Source organism: Mastomys coucha, unplaced genomic scaffold (assembly GCF_008632895.1).
Source record: "Mastomys coucha isolate ucsf_1 unplaced genomic scaffold, UCSF_Mcou_1 pScaffold23, whole genome shotgun sequence".
Classification (NCBI taxonomy): Eukaryota; Metazoa; Chordata; class Mammalia; order Rodentia; family Muridae; genus Mastomys; species Mastomys coucha.
Genome location: NW_022196906.1, coordinates 23,951,538 through 23,972,097, shown reverse-complemented (window position 1 = coordinate 23,972,097; position 20,560 = coordinate 23,951,538). Strand labels below are relative to the sequence as shown.

General features: G+C 44.2%; 1 protein-coding gene across 3 annotated transcripts in view; it reads left to right on the top strand.

Annotated features, from left to right (window-relative positions):
- The first annotated feature begins 283 nt into the window (after nt 1-283).
- Ntm (neurotrimin) overlaps nt 284-20,560 on the top strand; it is a 958,983-nt gene continuing 938,706 nt past the window's right edge. For all 3 annotated transcript variants that reach the window (XM_031343905.1, XM_031343904.1, XM_031343902.1), the window contains exon 1: nt 284-888. In XM_031343905.1, coding sequence (XP_031199765.1) covers nt 807-888 — 82 coding nt within the window. In that variant the 5' untranslated portion in view covers nt 284-806. The remainder of the gene's footprint in view (nt 889-20,560) is intronic.

Sequence of the window (20,560 nt, the reverse complement as noted above, 5' to 3'; positions counted from 1 at the left end):
TAAGGTGAATGAAAAATGGAAGGGATCCAGGCTCTCTGAAGGAAGAGTGACAGGAGAGGAAAACAGAAAGTTATTTATTATTTTCAAAGTGACTACACAGAAAGGTTGAAGAGAAGGAGAGGAGAGATCTGTCACTGAACAATATTTCCCTCACAGGGAAAATAAGAACCAACAAATAGAATTTGACTCATTCTTGCAAGTTTCACAGAGCATGAAAATGCCCCTTTAAAATTTCCTGCGAGCCATGTTGGCTATGGGATTTTTCCACTGCAAAGTGTGTCTAAGTTCAGGGGGCCGGGAAACACCAGAGGAAGGGGATTTTTGGAGGCTCGGGGCTCTGCTGACTGTCAGTTTAAAAAATGAAAGTAATATACAAGGGGCAAAGTGGCATTTATCATTCCATCTCTCCAGGCTCCTGTCTCTTTAATCAGCTTGATTTGCCCAGCAAATGATTCCTGAGTGTGTGTGTGTGTGTGTGTGTGTGTGTGTGTGTGTGTGTGCCTGCGCGCGCGTGTTGTAGCTCTGTCAATCCTTGGATTAGAACCAATGATTGCAGCTTGTAGGAGGGCTGTCCAGGGCCAGATTGTACAATGTGCCTCAGTGCCAGAGTATGAGTGGAGATAATTACGGAGAAGTCAGACTCTCTCTCGCCCTCGGCTTCCTTGTGTCCTTCAGCAAAACAGTGGATTTAAATCTCCTCGGACTAGCTTGAGAGCAACACAATCTATCAGGAGGAAAAAAGGAAGACAGACAGAGGGAGGAAAAAAATCCGATCCTGACAAAAAAGAAGAAAAAGAAGAAAAAATATGAAAACCATCCAGGCAAAAATGCACAATTCTATCTCGTGGGCAATCTTCACGGGGTTGGCGGCTCTGTGCCTCTTCCAAGGTAAGACTGGCTTTTCATTTGCCTACAGCAGCCGAGGGAATGGTATCCGGTGCTGCAAGCATTTGCAGGCTCCCCGGGTCGGCTCCGCTGCGCGGTTTGCAGGTGGAAGCGCGAATGTTTTAACCAGCATGGCTGGGACTTCATTCTCCCGACTAGGCTGTGAGAATATTGATTTGATTCTGACTGCTACCGGAATGGGGGACTGTATGTGCATAAGTAAAACGTGTCTCTGCTGCTCCCCTTGGGTCCGTGGCTGTGCAGTGGCTCCCTAGCTTCATGCACATCCTTCACACTTACACAGCCCAGCACACATGTACGCAGGGGATCGGCGCAGATGGGGAGGGCAGCCGGGTTGCGAATGTGCTGCTTATGCGACTGGGGAGAAATTACAGGAGGAAACTTTAAATATTGGCCAGTGAACTTGCAAAGCTTCCAAAAGGAGCAAAGCGGGTGGAAACGCAGGATGGAAATAGTCAGGTACCTCCTGGAAGGTGCTGGCCAGCGCTCTGGCTTCGGAGAATAAATCCTTTCGCAGGAGCCTGAACAACTGTTAGTTTTGAATCTGTTTGGGGGTGTGTTTGCGGCGGTGCTGGGTAAGGGTGGGCGTTTCGAGCAGATAAAAGGCTGTGCAAGCAGCGGCGGGCTGCGGTGGGCTTCGGAATTCAGGAAAGCCTTTCTAAGTTGAAAGGACAGAGGCACTAAGAGGCGAATGCTAATTTTCGGTCTACTTACTGGCGGCTGCAGTTGCTGAGGCTGGCTTGCTCTCCGACCAGGTCTCTACAGTGTTTGCTCTGCTCATTTCAGGTGCATTTGAGAATCTGCTTCCACCTTGAGTCCATTTGCAGCACTGTGTGGTCCCTACCCCTGTGTTAGTCCTCCCATTGTGACTCCATCCTAGTCATGGAATTAGCACCTAACCAGCTTGTCTACCGTCCATCGTTGGAGGGGGTCTAGGTTACCCCTTCACTATTAAAGATGTTGGAACTCAGAGACTGAGACAAGCCGAGAAACTTTGACAGGCTTGGTCCTGCAAGGCTCTCCGAGAGGCTTGGAGTCTGAGGCAGGGAGGAGGGGAGGGAAGGCATCTCCATCCTATGCAGTTCCATCCCCCAGAGGAAAGTTCTGTCTGGCAGAATGAGAAGGAATGGGAGTCCCAGGGCTGCCTCCTCTGCTCCCAATGCACTACAGAGTTCTTATGATCTTGCCAAGAATCCTAAGCTCTAGTCCCTCTGACCCCTTCTGAGTGATGGAGCCTGTTCTCTACAGATCTATATGAGGTGGACAGAGGGACCAGGGCTGGAAAAATGAATTAAATGCATATGGTGTGGCTTAGGAAGGAAGGGAAGGGAGAAGGGAAGAATCAGCCCATGACATGGAGGTCCAGGGTGGAGGATCACGAAAGAATATCCATGAGACTGCCTGTCACGCTTAACCTCAGGGGCTCAGCCTTTGAGCTTCCCATCCTGCACCTTGGGCATTGGGATGTAGAAGTACAAGGAGTCTAGAGGCATCCTTGCTTGACTCCTCTTACGTAATATGAAGCAGGATCAGTGTCTGTGTATGCGTGTGTGTGTGTGTGTGTGTGTGTGTGTGTGTGTGTGTGTGTACTCTGCTTATTCCAGGCACCTAGTATTTCACAAACTGAGTCTACAGCCTTAACACTGGCAGTAGGGAAATTGAGTTCAAGACAAACCTCCCCACACCCCCTCCCAAGAGAAATACCTTCTTGCCTTCTGACAGCAGAAATGAAAACTAACTAGGCAAAGGGCTGGGTAAGGTGTTAGAGAATAGAAGAGGAAGACCCATGTCTTCGGTAACTGTCACATGTCTTGAGAACCTCTGTCCTGCTTATAACATCAACCTGGAGACACCTGCCAAATCCAACCATCAGCAGCCCCATTGGCTATACGCCAGGAGCCCCAGGGCCAAACAGAATTAACATATAAATTAGCATAACTTTTCATTAGAAATAAATGCAGAGAAGCATAATATTTGCTCATACTTCAAATATCCCCCCAAAAAAGGAGTAGAAAGAAACCTATTTCCCCAGATGAAGTATGATTTTTGTAGTCTTGTTCATATCTTGGGGGCAGAGGACAGGGAAAGGCATATCTCAGATCTGGTGGTCCCCTTCTACAAAATTCTGAATTTCCCAAGGAGAATGATAGCTTTATTTGTGCTGGCTGCATCCAGGGACTTCTAAATAGGCTTCCAAGGCTGCTCAATTTTAAGACAGTGTGACCCCTAGAGACCCCATAGCACATGCCAGTGGGACATGGCAAAGGTGATGTCTGTTTTACTTTCAGGGAAGGAAGCAGAGGCTGCCAGCTATCTCTTATCAAACTTACAGAATTACTGAGGCAGCCCAGGTCTTGCCTGCAATAATCCACCCCTATTGCATTGACCCAGCGGGACTAGTTAGAATGCAGTGCACACTCCAAGGCAATTTTTTCTTCTCCTCTGTTTTTGTTTTAAGCTGACTCTTCCCACAGCTGCTACTTCTAGGTTTCTTGCCTCTGAGAAAGGTGTATGGTTCTAGTGGCAGGTTAGGGACAGCCTCCCTGATCCATTTCCTTCCGCCCAACTCAGTAGCAACAGTGATTCAGTTTAAGGAGCTAGGGGGTTTAGGGGATTCAGAATGATTCCTGTGACAGGGCTGGGAGGCAGGGGAGGCATTGATTAGCTCCCTGGGCTTTGCCCTGAGAAGCACCAGGGTTGGTTAACTAAAGGAGGCTCCTTCTGGAGACTAGAGTGAGGGAGCAGGACTGGGCACTTTCCTTTCCAGCACACTGCCCACCTTCTGCCAGCAGAGGTTCTGAAAGCAAATGGCTTGGGTGCACTGCAGATTTTTCTCTTTTTAGCAACCAAATATTCCTCTTTTGGGGGATCATGGCGCCATTCAACACCTTTCCATGAGTGAGGCTAGTTTCCTTCCCAACCCTCCCAATTCTCCTCCTCTCAGATCCCACATTGAGGTACCTGCTTGTTGGAAATTCAGAATTGATGAGGAAAAGAGGTTCACTTCACACTGTCCTTAGCTTGCAGCTGGGTCCATAGGCACTAGTTCCATGCAGATAGGCAGATCATGTAACTTCCTTGTGTGCACTCACAGTAAGCATGAGACTTGCCTCAGTGTCCAAAGTGGGTAGTTCTGAGATGGGAAGGAGGTGGATGAGACCAAATAGCCCTCATGGGAAACCTGTAATAATCAGTTTGAGATGATGAGACTCAGGGCCTGCTGTGAGAATTGTGTATAAGTGGAAACATGACCAAAAGTGTATGGACAAGAGGGAGCCCCTCAAAATGGATCATGACTGCCGTGCTTGGAGCTGCCTGCTTGGGGTTCATCATGGTCTAAGGTGTTGAATGCCACCTGGACAGTTCCCTTCCACTCTTCCTGCTAGAGACTGCACCACACAAAGTGCTGATCCTCTGAACATTTGCTCAAAGATGTCAGACAGCCAAGCACCACCAGCTAGGAGCAGCGGGCCTTGTAGATGAACGAAAGACATTTTTGGAACTGCAGCATTAGTTACAAGTTAGCAGGTGCAACCTGGTTCTGCTACTGATTTTTTTTCTTTTAAAGTAAATTAGAAATGTAAGAATTCCTTTCATTAGCCATGATGCTAATGGCTAGTGCCCTGGCTTCTCTTCTTTTGTAGAAGTTTCCCTTTCAGCAGAGATTTTAATGAAGGGGTCCAAGAAAGTAACTAAAACACCTATTTAAGCTGGGTGTGGTCATCCATGCCTTTAAATTTAACACCTGGGAGGCAGAGTCAGGTGGCTATCTGTCAGCTCAAGGCCTACCTGTTCTATAAAGAGAGTTCCAGGATAGCCAGGGCTGTTACAAAGAGAAACCCTGTCTTTGGGAACAACAACAACAACAACAACAATGAAACTTTCTAGGTTCCTGGGAAGGGAGGAAAGTGCCAATTTAGGTTTCCTTCTAGTAATCCCCTGGGATTTCTTTGCCAAATACATACAATTCTGCAGAATTAGGGGACAATGACCAATATTGCCTTTGGCCACGTGTCATAGATGGGCCAGACAAACCAGGTTATCTCTTGGATTGAAATGAGTATACAATATTCCAAGAAGCTGCAGAATGTGTGAGTCTGTACTACCTGCATGATTTCGTCTCATCCAGGAAGCACATGCTAGAAAGATCTGTAGTATTCTTTTTTGTTTGTTTGTTTTTTTGAGACAGGGTTTCTCTGTATAGCCCTGGCTGTCCTGAACTCACTCTGTAGACCAGGCTGGCCTCAAAATGTAATATTCTTGATGACCCCGCCTGGTTAAAAAAACAAAAACAAAAACAAAACAAAAATACCCTATGGACAAGACTGGCAAGTCTGGAATTTGACTCTCTCTCTACCAAGCATTTTGTTGTTGTTGTTGTTGTTGTTGTTGTTGAGAGTCCTTGGCCTTCTGCTCACAAACTAGTGACATCAGAAGCCTTATATACTTCAAATACCTCAACTCCAGGTGTCTAGCCATCTTTAGTGACCTGAGTCCAGCTCAGTTGGGAACCTGAGCATCCCTGGGCTCAATTCTTTTCTGTGTTCTCCAGAGGGAAAATAAATATTTCCCTCCAAGAGCCTGTCTCCCCACCTGCCTGACAGGACGGGGAGCGACTCCCCTGGGTGTTGTAAGGACTCATTAATGCTTGTAACACTCCAAACATGTGGTGCTAAGTGGAACTCCATGCTGAGACCGGTTGTATTTATGCAGTTTCCTTCCTTTCTGCTCTATTGGCTTGTTACATGTTTACTTTATGTCTATAGTCATTTGAAATTCAATAAAAACAAATTAAACATAAAAATTGAAACATGCGAACATAAGGTAGCTGGTGGCTGCAGGTTGGGTAGACACTGTCTTATGAGTCTTTTCTATCCTGTGGGGCTCTTGCACGGCAGTGGAGGACTACTGGGGAGGAGTCATGGTCTCCCCACACAGGGATCCTGTCCCCATCCATTTGTGAAAGGAGGCTTGACTTGGGGTCGTGATCTAGCAGTGTGAGGAGCAGAGGGGAGGAATCATGGAGAACAGGAGCTTAGAGCTCAGAGCTTTGGGTAGCCAGGAGATACTACTTTATTCTGAGTCAGAGCCCCCAATTTGACTGATTTTGGTCAGTTGTCTATGGAAACTGTATTTCCTCTGCTTGTGCTTTTCTTTACTTACGCTGCCTTCTGGATTAAGTGTGCTCTTACCCTCCTGCCATATATGAGTTCAACCATGCTCCTCCCATCCTCTCCAGCTACTCTCCCTTTCTCTTCCAGCTCTCCTGTCTCTCTTCTACATGCTTTCCATTTTCCTTCTTCCTTTCATGCCCCCTTCCCTTCTTTGGGAGTGGTAATTGATCAGTTGACAGATCTAGGTCAAGCTGGCCAGGGTTGCCTGCTTCCTGCAGGCTTGCCTAGAAGTGAGGGGAGGCTATCTTCCCAGCACACTAGAGCCCAGACCGTGGGACAGAGCAGTGGAGAAGGAGGGCAATGTGTTCAGGATGCTGTTGACTATGTACCTTCAGCCTTTTAATTCCTCTGACACTCTGGTTTTCATACCCAGCCTATCTTGCCTGCCTCCCGTTTTGATCTTCCCCATCTGCATTTTCACTTGCCTTGTTCCTGATATTCTCAACCTTTTCCCTGATTCTCCTTCTCTCCTTCTGAAATCACGGCAGGCGATCACAGAATATCCCTTATGTAAGTCATATTAAAGGTATGGCCTTTTGTTTATTTGCAAGAGGGAAAACAGAAAACCCTGCCAGAAGAGCTCTGTAAGACATTTGCAAACTGCAAAACAAACCAACAAAGACTCGAATTTTCATCACTGAGAAGAGAGGATTTCAAGGGAGACTGTCAAGTTAAGAATCAAATATTGGAAAACATATTCTTCACTCCTGCTACTGAGAACATCTTAGGTTACTAAGCCTGATTTTTCCCCTATATCCTTTTATTTTTAGCTTCTGTGAGAACACTGTCCTTTGCAATAATAAAGACCGATCAAAAGATCAGCCTGTTTCGTCTTCACTTACCTATTCTGAGAAGTGTATCACACCCTGAGCCCATTGGTCCATCCACTGGTTCAAACATCAAGAAATGTTTGTTGAGTACCTACTATGCTTCATGCTGTACTGAAGGAGCTAGGGCTCTACCAGTGAACAAATCATGTGAGAATGAGACCAGAGACAGATCATAATCCTGTTTTGTCTTGAAGCAACACCATCGAAGCAAGTGACTCAGTGCAGGGTCAGGTCTCCTGTGCAAATGATGGTAGCATGGCAGGAAAGTAACCATGCCTTAGTCCTCATCTGAGGAAGCACTGAGAGAGGCTATGCCCACCACACCATGGCTCTCTGTTCTTGCAGTTTAGAGACAGTTACTACCTTTGTTAGTGATGCTCTTGCCAAGAAGGTGTTCTTGGAGATCTTATATGTCTTCCATTATATGTAGCATGATGAAGTTGGAAGCAGATGAGTGTCAACTAGTCATATGACTATTGGTTTTTGTTGTTGAGTAATTGATGATTAACACCACTACCACCTAGTGCAGCCAGACTCTCTCCTTTACGCCCTGGTTTCTGCACAGCCTAAGAGGGTCCAAGATGGTAGAGAGAGAATACTTGTGATAAGACCAGGATTTACTTGCCTCAGACAGCTAGACTGTTCCTTTGGCTTCTGTATGGGATGCACATTTGTTTCCCTTTAAGAACTTACTTGGTACATTGTGAAACTCCCCAATTTTAGGTTTCCAAAATAATCCAAATGCTTCACTTACTGAAGACATTTACTTGTTCTCTTCTGCTACTCTATACTATTTGGGAAGTCACCTTGCACCTTGCATGGTTGTTCTATATACCCATTGCTTCTTAAAATGTCTGCTTGGATGTCCAGCTTTGCATGTCCAGGGGAAGAGTGAACATCTCCTGTGCTAGGTCTTGGCCCCACAGTGCTGCCTGTGTACAGTATGAATGAGTTCTTCTCTCCTGTGTTCCCACCTTCTATGGCACTGGTGATTATTGCAGTGGGACAAAACTTTTTCCTGGCCCATAATTCTTTTAAGTCCAGTATCCTAGAGCAACTCTTGTCCTGTCTCAGAAGCCACGAAGGCCTTCAGAAGATAGGAGCTAGGACAGATCCTCAGTCCGTGTATGCTTTCAGTACCTGCCAACACTAGGCTAGTCATTTCAAACCATGAACTACCCAGAATGTTTTATATCAATGCCAACACTCAGACCCTGTCCGAGACCAGGCAGTTCAGAATTTCCCTGTGATCTCACCCAACACTGACATTTTAACCAACCCCCTTTAAGAGAGTTAAAATTCTGAGCATGGCTAAAGACCACACCTAAAAAGCCATCTCAAAATAGCTCTCAAAGCAGCTCTGCACTCCTGGGTTAGACACACCCCCAAATGAGACTCCATTCTTTGCAATTTAAAATAAAAAAGTTGGACCAAAGGATTTTAAATTTTCATTCCACACTCTGCATCTCACAATCCTGCAAATAGTCTTTTTCAGTGTAGTTATTGAGAGGTAGTGGCGCTAGAAGAAAACGCTCACAACTACTTTCTGCCTGGAATATAAACTGCCATACATGGGTAAACACAGTCAGGGCTTGCAGGTGGTGTGCATGCGCATGCCAACTCTACATACAATGTCATGTGCCAATACAAGCATGTATTTGTGTACCTGCGAAGCATCCTAAGTGTGCAGTGAAAAGATAAACCAATTAAAGCATTGCAGGCAAAAAGAATAAGGAATTATAATAGCTCCTAATGGGCCTATCTCAAGCCTTCTTGCAAGAAAACTTCAGGAAGCCTTTGAGTGAGCACCCACAAGAATGAATGTGTTTAAGATGGCCTTGGAGAGTGTTAAGCACCAGTAAGTCATGGATGAAACTCCTTCAAAGGCAAGGATGGAGCTGTGCTCTTTCTCCAAACTTTTGCCTCCCTTTCCAAGAAATCAGTCAGCGATCCCATGGTGCTGTCTCCTTTCTGGGGTCACAGGAGATTCATCCCCAGCAAATAAACAGCAGTCATGGGGCTTCATTTGTTAGAATGCTGTGGTGTTGGCTCTGCTTTCTATGCCAGGTCAGTTTCTGCTGGCCGCAAGAGCTGGTGCGGGAGTGAGAGCTTGTTTGTTTTCTGATGGAGTCAGCAGATCTGAGAGGCACATGGGTTACAGAACTACTGTGCAGATTGGAGCCAAGCTTAGTCACTGGGTAACCCACACAACCATCTGGTGCCCCAAAGAGTTCACCCTGCTGTGTCAGACAACCCTAGCATCACAACTAGCTCAAGCCTAGGGGGACTTCCAATATGATTTATTCAACCCTTCCCTTTGAGCTCTGACACCTCCTCAACGCAGCTGCTGGGGGTTCCCAGCGTCTGTTACCAATAATGCAAAATAAGAAAATTCCTTCTGATCGTCTACTGGTTTAAATGTTGGATTTCAGGGAAGATGGAAAAAAGGTATACGGTAGAGGGAAGCTCTACCTTCTGGAAGCTCCAAACATTTTCTCTACTCTAGAACATCATTATAAGTTACTTGGCCTTGGCCTGGCTTGGGGCCAACCCTAGCTTGCCACTTCTTTACCTTAAGAGCTACAGCATTTGAATCAACTGGTTTTTGTTCCTTTCCTGGGAAAGGAACCAAGACCAATGCACACCAAGTCCTCTACCACTGAGCTATATTCCCAGCTCCTGAATCATCATCCTCTATATGACTCAATTTCTTATTCAATACAATGAAATGATTATAGGATTTCCATTGTAAGATTGTTAAAAGGATTGAATAAATAAGTTAATACTGAAAAGATGCCTAATTATTATGGTCATCTTAATCTGCCACCCACAGAATTGAATTTTGCTATTGTAGGAATATTTCTTAGATATTCGAAAGCCTGATTCTCTCCCCATTGGCTTTCCATGAGGTTCAATATGTCATGATTTCTTCGTCATATAACATTCCATAGAACAGGTCCTGACTATTCCTCTGTGATTCTTCTGTACACTTTCTTCTTTTGTTCAGTGGTGCTGATGGCTCAACCCAGCATGCTTCCAGCAAACCACATTGAGAGTGTGGTTAACCCATTAGCTTCTTTAAATATTCTCCTCCCACTGTGTCCGATGCTGTGATGATGCCTCACTCCAAGTCCAAGCAGGATAGAACCTCTGTACCTTGACAAGGAATGGAAGACCTAAGCGTTTAGCTTCAGGTTATCTCTCTTATCCCTAATATTTTACAGCTCACATTTACAGGCTCTGAGTTTCCTGTGGTTCTCTTAGGCTCATGTGGACACTGCCCTCTGCTTGTGCCCAGGCATTTCCTGCCCTTGACTACTTCAAAATACTTTCTGTAATTCAATACAAACGTGGCACCAAGGTTTATCTTTAAACAGCGTTGTTTTTATTGGTAACTCCATTACACTTGTATTCAATTTTATTTTTAACATCCATAACATGTTAGTGTAGTTATTCAATTACATGTGCCTTTCCTTCAGGCTGTGAGCTCCAGGAGGGCATGGGATGCCTTACTTTCCTAGCACCCTTAGCACAGGGGCTGGGGTAAAAGTGACATTTTATGTTTTGGACAGAAGACAAAGAAAATGAGAAAAGGGAAAGGAAGAGAAGAGGCCTTGACACCTCTGGTATTCTAACTGCCATAAAATATTCTCAATTTAGCCTACAGTGAGGTGTTATTTTTATCTTCTTTATGCTATGTATGTGTTTGTATTGTCACTGAGTATGCAAATGCATGACTCTAAATCGTACCCTTCATAAGGTCGTCTTGCTAGCTTTGTCCATTGTTTTTCCTGACAATACCTTTTGGACACTAAATGTGTCATTCCATATAGCTTCTCCCAGTGGCTGTCACACTGTGTTGTGGCCACACTTCTCTCTAATCAGTCTGATCATTATCTTTATAGATTCTGTCTCTTATCAATAATAAGCCATGAGTTATGGGTAACTACATAACTATCTTTGCCGTTTCATTGTTTCAGGCTGGAATTACTGAAGAATAGAAACAAGTTCTTCTAGTGGCAAATAGATAGGTTAATAAGGGAGTTGTGGTACAGAATCAGTGCTCTCCACCTGAATAAGTACCCACAGCAGAAGGGGCAGCAGGGACCACGAGAAGTAGAGGAAAAAAACAAGAGCAAGGGGGTATACAGACATATTCAGATGGAGAAGAGGAAATGGTGGAGAGGGGGGCTTCCTTTCTGCCTCCTTCAGCCTTGCCTCTCCCCCTTTCCCCTAAGCATTCAACAAGGATGATTGAGGATATCTGATTCACGTCCTGTAAAGCCAACATGCCACTTGGTCCAGACACAGACAAGGGCTGATGACTGTCTTAGTTTGGTTTCTACAGCTATCATAAAACATCATCACTAAAAGCAATGTCAGTAAAGCGTGGGTTTGGCTTATAGGTTGTAGACCAACATTAGTGGAAGTCAAGGCAGAGACTCAAGACAAGAACCTAGAGACAGTGAGTAAAGCAGAGGGGAAATGCTGCTGATAGGATAACTCCTCATGGCTTGCCCAGCCTGATTTCTGACCACGTTGGCCAGAAGTGTTCACCATGAGGATCACCTGTCCAGCACTAACTGGTTCCACATCAGTCATCAATCAAGAGAATGTACCACAGACTTCTTTACAGGGCCTTGTGATGGAAGAAATTCATCAATCGAGATTCCCTCTTCCCAGATGTGTCTAAGCTTGGAGCAAGTTGACAAAATCAACCAGCACAATGACCCTTTCCTTAATGTATGAGCACCCATAGATGGGCAAATCATTTTGCTAGTACTGGAAAGAAGTAAGAATTCACTGTTTATTGTTATATTTTCCCTCCTTTTCCCTGAAGAAGTTTTGACCAAAGGATTTAAATGGCTTGTCATCATTGTTCATTGGTTTTGTGCTCTTGAAACCTTGTCCAGACCCAAAACTTTAATCATCAAACCTTAAACCTTTTGTTTGTTTGTTTGTTTCAGATTCTTAGACTTCTGGGACACTTTGGCATTTTACTTTCCTGTCTGCTTCCCAAGGCAATGATCTCATTTGAATAATGGTCTCCTATTCTTACCCAACAATCCTAGAGTTCTCCAGTGAGCAGTCCCTACTTTCCTGAGTTGCAGACCCCACTCTATTTTCCTATCACAAATCATTTTTGAAGACTGTTACAAGCAGATGTTCAGGTCTGACTTCTGCCCTCCATGCACTGGTCAGTGAAGGCATGGCCAGCCATCTCTGTGTAGAGGAATAGCAGATGCCTTATTATAGATGTTCAGTGAAAATAACTGATGTTAAACTTCTTTCACAGCTGATAAACTCTGTGAGGAGATACTTCATTATTCTAGCAGGCACTATGATACACGCTCAGTATCTGTTCCATTCTTTTTCTACAAATGATGCTCTTCAATTTTTACAGGGCAGCAATGTGCCTATTTAAAATACCTCCCTGATTCTCTTGTAGCTGACTTTGAGGAGAGATAGCTATTCCTTTACCTAGCATCATATCCCAAGGGCTTTCAATGAAATCAGACAATAGAATGCAAGCACAAATGACTAGAGGAGGTATCAGGGGTTGTTTCCAGGTGACCCAAGCTTTTTGATGCTTGTTATGTCCCTTTTCAACACTGCTTAGAGGCCCAGCAAACAGACTGCCAACAAGAAGAGTAGCCACACCCATCAAGGATAGCAAGGAAGGAATCTCTAGGTCTTACCATATGGCTCGTTGCCGTATAAATGAAGTCCATATGCACTTACTGTACTGGAGATTGCTTTTAAAGGCAGTCAATAAGGAATCTTTGGCTTGCAGCTGAATACATCCCTAATGAAAGCCACTGTCCCTGCCTTTTAGAGCTTCCAGAACACTAGTAGGACACTGATGCACTTCTGAAAGATGGCATCTCCCTCCATCCCCTCTGTTCTTCCCTATGACTGCCATGCTGCATAGCATGTACTCCTTTCTCTAATCATTCCAATCGGTACCTTCTGAACAAGCCCCAACTGATAACAATCAACTTCGAAGAAGCTATCACCACAGCAGATGTTTCCTGGTGTGATCTGATCTGTAGGGCACTAATATTCAGCTTCACTTTATCCTCCTATAACTTTCGTTTTTATTCTCTTTTTTTCTTTATTTCATTTTCTTTTGTAGACACATAACACCATTGTGTCACACAAAGGCTGTCCATAATCCTTTCCTAATAAGCACTGTCCCAACAAGCAAAACTCCCAACTGTGCAAGACTTCCTCTATGCTTCCTGACAGCTAACATCTCTATTAAGTGAGATTCTACTGTAGTTTGTGTCCTGCATTTAATTCTGTTGAGATGGTTTTCAATCCTGATGAACTTTTATCATCTGGAAATGATACGAACATGCCAACCCCATACCTTCTATATTTATGATTTAAACAGTCACACAGTGCAGCTGATGGTATGGTTACACTCTTCCTTAGGCTTATCCTACATCCTTCATAGGAATGTTTATTTAGAGCCTACTGTGTGTTAGGCAAACAACCGTCAGACATATAATTTTTACACTCAATGAACAGATAATGTGCTGTAATGTGGTTGGATCTGGGACAAAGGCCAGTATGGTCTACTATGGTACCATTCAGGAGATTTGGGAGGAAGTGATGTAAAAGCTGAGAAAAAAAATGAGTAGATGCAGCTGGGTGAGGAGACAGAAGTTTACAAGTGTAGGAAGCTGCAACTTTCAGTCTAGAGGCAAGTCAGTATGATAGGGATGTAGGATCCAGCATCATCTCTGCAAGGTGTGGGTTGCAGGATGAGGTGACGAGACAGGTAGGGAGATGAGGTGAAGGATCGGGTGGTGGAAAGATGGCCACCAGTAGAGAAATAGACAGGGGTTAGAATGTAAATGGTTCTCATTTGATGTTTTTGTTTGTTCATGTGTGTGTGTGTGTGTGTGCGCGCACACTCTTATATAGCCCAAGCTAGCCTCTACATCATAATCCTGCCCCAACCTTGAAAGGCTCCTACAAAAGACCTGCTGCTAGGGAAAAAGTTCATTTTGAAGATTGTATACTAGCCAGTAACACAACTGGATTTTTAAAAGCGGTATTTGGAGTTATTGAGAACATTAAAATGAAACCCTAATCACTGTGTGATTAGCGGATTGGAAAAGAACAAGCTTAGAGAGAAGGCCACTTCCTAAGGGATGTCGCCAATTAGGCAGGAGGCCATGGGTGTAAGAAGTACAGGGATGGCGAGCTCCAGAAAGAGACATGGTGAGAACTGGCAAACTGGCAGTGCAGCAGACAGAGGGTCCCAGGTGACTCGGCCAAAGAGAGGACAGCTGGTTCCTGGCTGAATGGCTCAGATGTGGGTTTGGGAAGTGACTCTGATAAAGTTGGCATCAGAGTGTGTTTCCAAGGAGCTTTGCTGATGTTCTGAGACTTCGGAGATGTACTCAGGCTTGAACAAAGACAATCTTCAACATGGGTACAGTGAATGACCTGGGAGGGAGTTGAGAATAGACAGAAAGGAGGACATCACAGACCTGCAGAGTGTAGTAGAGTTCTGACAATGGTGCTTGGCAAGGGAAAGACTAAACATGCACATAGAGGGAAAATCAGAAAAGCAAGATATCATATCAAAGTACAAAGTATGTAAGATGTGTAGGACTATTAGCCATGCCAGCTGATCTTAAATGACCAAAAATCATCTCATATAGTCCTGAGAATGTCCTCTATTGTGGACTAGAGAGATGGTTCTGTAGTGATGAACACATACTACTCTCTTAGAGGACCTAAGTTCAGTTCTAAGAACCCCTATGAGGTGGCTCATAGCCTCCTGTAACTCCAGTGCCAGGGGACCTGATGCCTTCTTCTTGCCTTCATGAATACCTACACATACTCCCATGGAGATACACTCACATACACAATTTTAAAAATAATATAAAATAGGTTCTGTCACCTTAGGGAGCATAGTTCTTTGGGAGGAGCCATAGAGTGTGAGTTAGAAGTAAAATTGAAACATATGATAATGATTTTAAGTGGGTTCATGTTAAAAAGGGAAGTTGAAGAGGAGGAGGAGGAGAAGGAGGAAAAGGAGGAAGACGAAATGGAAAGAAGGGTCAGAAGAGAGGCAACAATTTGATGTGAGAAAGATCAATGCAAGGGACAAAGGCCAGTGAAGGGCAACACATGGATTCAGGAGATGCCTGGCCAAATAAGTACCTTGGGAATATAGGTATGTAGGAAAGAGGCAGGTCCTGAGCACAGGCAAAGAATGGGTCTCGAAAGACCAATTCTACTCCTATTTAAACTAAAGAAGGAGAACCGTATCTGAAAATATCCATTATGATTGGATTCAGCTCTTGTTCAATAAAAGCAGCTTAAATAAGATATAAGGTTATCCTTCTGACTATAAAAATATTCTGCCTGTCTATTTCAAAGCTGCTGTGATATTCCTGAACATCAGGGCTGCAGGCCTTTCTGTCACTTGGATCCTTTGTGTGTGAATTTGACTCCCGGGTGAAAAAATGGCAGCATGCATGAGGCAGGCATTGGAGTGATAAACAATATAAAGAAAAGGAGGCCGAAGGCATGACTTCCTGTTCCCCAGAAACCATCTCACAACACTCCTCCCACAACAGATACCCTCCTCACACACATATACCCACCTTGGTCCAGAATGTAGTCCCATTTTCTTCTCTAGATATAAAGGGGTACAGGAAACATATTGTTCGCTTAGGATCACCACACACACACACACACACACACACACACACACACACGCACACACACACACACACACACACAGGCACATTAAATCAAGACCAGCACAGAGAAAAGGGATGCTAATAACTGGCCCGTTCTTGTGCTGTATGAAGGTCTGCACTCTCATTAATGAAGATGGAAATGACTTCTGAGAACATGAGATGAACATAGGCTTGAAGCACTGCTGCCTTCATGGTGGCATGTGCATCCATCATTGCTAAGGACACACATGAAAATCACCGAGTGGCACTACTTCTCACTCTTCAGGATATCCATTATCAAAAATAAGTAAATGAATGAGTCTGAAGAATAGCCAGGAGTGACCTAGTGTTACTTTATACACAGTAGGTCACAGAAAAGACAATTGCTGGCAAAGACATGGGGAAGGACACATTAGATGGACAGGATGCCATCTACCTGCTCATGGGAATGAAAAAAAAATGGTAGTGTCACTGTGGAAACTGCAGGGCCATTCCTCAAAGGGTTAAGCCCAGAATTTGTTTTTGTTTGTTTGTTTGTTTTTGTTTTTTGTTTTTTATGATCCACCAATCTCATCCTTGGATACATGCCCCAAACTGAAAACAGAGACTTGACCTGTTTGTTTCTTAGTATTAATAATAAAGAAATATCTCAAACAGTTTAAAGATGGAAACAACCCAAGTGTCTGTCAACAGTTGAGCAGATGAACTAACTTCCTGACACACAATGGAGTGATAGTTGGCCTTCGAAAAGAAGTCATTCTGACACATGCTGCAATGTAGGAGTATTTTCTACTCAGTGAGGAATCCTATACACAGAAGGAACCTTTGGTGTGACTCTACCTACATGAAGTATCTAGAATAAGAAAATCCATGGGAATTATGAGGACCCAAGGGAAGATGAGGGGTAGGAAGTTCCTATTGGGCACAAGATGTTCTTTGAGATGTTGCAAAGTTCTGAAAGTAAATGATAGTAATAACTGTAAGATTGGAAACATACCCAATGAAGACGATGAGTTATGCACTGAAGAACTGTGAAATGGTAAATGTTGGTAGGTATCTTTTACTACCATGATGAGATCTGGGAAGAAAATGAGATAACCAACCACCTGGACCCAGTGTGGATACAGGTGAGTTTTCAACTGTTGATGGAGTGAGCCACCACTTAGTGGGTCTTACTTCTTTTGAATAAAATACAGGGTAGACAGTGTGTTTGCATGCATATACACGATCCCACACGTAAGCCTAAATACTCACTGACAGGTCACTAAGTAAGAAAAAAGGTCTGGCTTGTTCGACAGAGAGCTGACAAGTGAACCTGAAAGACCTCATGAACTGTCAATCACCCTCTATCATGCCATTCTCTTTGGATTTTTAAACTCTAACATGATCTATGCCACCTTCATCTCCACCTCCTTTGCTAATTCTGATCCTGTCACTTAGGACCATCACTTGACATGTACAGAACTCAGTGCCTACTCCTTCCTTTCATTAAGTCTCTCATGAATTGCAAAACTCATTTTCCTTTACAGTTTAGGTAGCACACCTATGTAAGGTACATTTAATGATTTAGGAAGCAAACGAATGCTTCTTCTTTTTCTGTCACTAATTTTTACTTTAGGAATTGAGGTTGCTTCCTCTAGACCTTTATTTCCTCATCTGTAAAATGGGGGTGTTTATAGTTTTCTTGGAATATAGTTTTGCATGATCTAAATAACATTTATGAAACCTTTTGCATTTTTTTTTGTTTGTTTCTTTTTGTTTTTCGAGACAGGGTTTCTCTGTATAGCCCTGGCTGTCCTGGAATTCATTCTGTAGACCAGGCTGGCCTTGAACTCAGAAATCTGCCTGCCTCTGCCTCTCAATTGCTGGGATTAAAGATGTGCACCAGCACCACCACCTGGCTCGCCTTTTGCATTTTTACACATTTTGATACATGCTGGAAGATGCAAAGGCACAAAGGGAGACTTATTGACTAGGATCAGTACTGGTGAGCCCTCAGCCTCTAACCTTGTCCTTGGCTTCCTCCTCTTGAGGACAGAGGGTCCTCCCCTACATTTCCCAGCCTCTGTCTCTTACTCTCTCCAGGGTTCACATCTTCACTAGTCTCTCATGTCTCAGAGCCTTGAATGGATGCAGCCACAGGTCAGGGCCTCAGTACATTGCTGTTGTCCATGAGAAATGTTCCACCTGAAGGATTGTCAGGGAAGCGTTTGTAAAAAGCAGTAAAGTAATTTTAGATGATAGAGAGGATCTAAAGAGATGGCTCAGAAGTTCAGCATGCTTGCTTTCATCCCAGCACCTACATTGGGTGGCTCACAACCTCTTTTAACTCCAGGAACTCTGATCCCCTTTTCTAGCATCTATGGGTACCGGTATACATGTGCACATACCCATACAGAGAGATGCTAAGTATAATTATGCATAAATAACATTTTAAAATGGATAAACAAAAATGTCCCCAAACAACTGTAAATCGTCATCTACACACGGGGTCTTCATGGGGATCCTGATTTCTCACCTGCTTTAAGAGGGGTCCGTTATGATGCCATCAGAATGCAGAACCTTGAGCGTTGTTTCTGAAGCAGAAAGCACAGACAGAGACCTCAAAGTCTGTGTTGGAGGAAGGCCTGCAGGTGACTCACTAGAATGTCGAGAACTGTTGACTGTCAGGAACTGTGAAATTCAGCTGCTGGAAGGACATTTTAGAAAGACTGCTCACTGGTCTGGGTGCTGGGCGTTAAGAGGAAGTAGAAGTCATAGACCCTGCTTCTGCCCATTGTGGCCACAGCAAAATAGCTGAGACTAGGTAGAAAAAAAAATCAACAAACAAAAGCCGGTTATTTATCTCATAACCTGGAGGGTGAAAGGGAGGATTGGGTGGCTCTGTTGATTCAGCTTCTGGCCAGTGGATTCATGTTGAACAAGCATGAAAGAAGCTTGACCACGATATGAGGCAATGCAGTCAAATGGACAGAGGACATTCATTCGCTTATTGTGAGAGTCTTAGGCAGACCGACATAAGACATAACATTCTTTTTGGGTAAGCTTGAGCAAATGACTGAAAGATCTCCCACTAGGTAACTTCTATGTGTGCCCCATAAGAGGGAACCAAGCTTCTAGCACATGACCCTTTAGGCAACACACCAAACAATTTACAAATTATAGCAGGAAGGAGTGCAATTTCCTTCAAATATATCTACCATTGGAAAAAGCCGCTAAATATTGGAATGAAGGACGTCACTAACATTGCTAGATTTAGCAATACAAACCCAAGATACTGATAAATTTAAATTCCAGATAAGAATTGTACCAGTGGGGCAGTGGAGACACATGCACACCTTTAGTCCCAGCACTGGAGAGGCAGAGGTAGGAGGATCTCTGAGTTTGGGGCTAGCCTGGTCTATGTAGTGAGTTCTAGGATAGCCAGGGTTACACAGAGAAACTCTGTCTCAAAAAATTATGAAAAGTATTTAAGTTTTTACATTTTTAATTTAAATTAGACATCTTGGATTTTTTGCGGAGAGGAAGCTAACACCTTATCTTTGATGTGCAAACACTATCCCTTTTGGAATCTAATGGTAGAAATGAGTTTTAGCAGTTAATTTATTTATGTTAAATGACGGTTTGTAAGACTTGAGAAGGGATGTTGTTTGCTATAATTTCCCGTTCATTGTATTATTTGTAATATCTATATGTTTGGAAATGCAGAGAGCAGGAGTCAGAGAGAGGACTACACTATTAACCAGAAAGGATTTTTTCCCCTTTCCTCAGTTCGAATGAAAGAAGAGCTAATAAGGCCCTAGACTTGACGCCAATACTACTCAACGGAACGATGGAGCACCCTTCCTGGGTGATGGAGCTCACTTCCTGCGCCTGGCACCTGGGCAGGTTTCACGTAGGTTTCACAATTTACTTAGCCCTAGTGACAGGCTGGTAGGGGAGTTTCTGTAGCTAACAACAGCATCCTGGCAGGGGAATGTGAATATGCTTCCTTAAAGGAATTTGCTGAGGCTCAGAGTATTGGCCCAGCTTCAGTGAAGTGGAGAGGGTGAGGCAGAAAAAACTTCCGGCTTTGATTTGCCCGTGGTGCCAGGTCTCCTGCGAGCCTCCGTACTTCTCATTCCCCTTGCCAGACTTCCAGCGTTGCCATGCTCACCTGCCCAGCTTCCAGAGTCCCGGGGATAACATGTAAAATTATTCCCTTTCTTCCCCGTTTCCTGATCCGCTTGTGCGTATGTAAATGACTGGAAAAGCAGTTTGGGGCTTATTTCTGAAGCTTAAGAGCTTCGTGAGAAGCCTATTATTGAAAAATCAGAAACTGAAAAGCAACTTCTTAGACAATGAATTAGCAGCTCAGTGGCGGTGTGTAATGCTGAGTGCGCTGTAACTGGCTGCATTACAAGTAGGATCTCCCCTGGGTTTCAGTAATCAAACACGTGGCAACAGGTTGTCTGTTTCAACAGAGAGTGAGTAATCAAAGGAGATTTGCAGTTAATCCAAATATAACAGAGATGCATCCCAGGGAAGCCCCGGAAACGGGGAAGCCAGCAGGAGGGAGAGGGGTACACCAGAGCGCCCTGATTTGGAGTTCACGCCTGTGAGAGCCCTGGAGCAAAAGGTTGATCTGTCTGCACACCTGAGCCATCAGCCACCCAAAGGAAGGGAAACGGAGGCTCGGCTTTCTGTGGCAGCAAAAGCATAAAATTACCTTCAGCATTTGGCCCCTCAGCAAACGATGGAAAAGTTTGGAGGGAATTAACTAGCTTTCAGAGATTTGCTTCAGGCTTCAGAGGCCTCTACTGGATTGAAGGTGGGGTGAAAGTCAGTCTTTGACTAAGAGGGCTGAGAATGGTGAGGTTCTAGAAAGGGTGTGTTCCCCAGCGCTTGAAAGAGATGGGTGGAGCCGGGCGGTGGTGGCGCACGCCTTTAATCCCAGCACTTG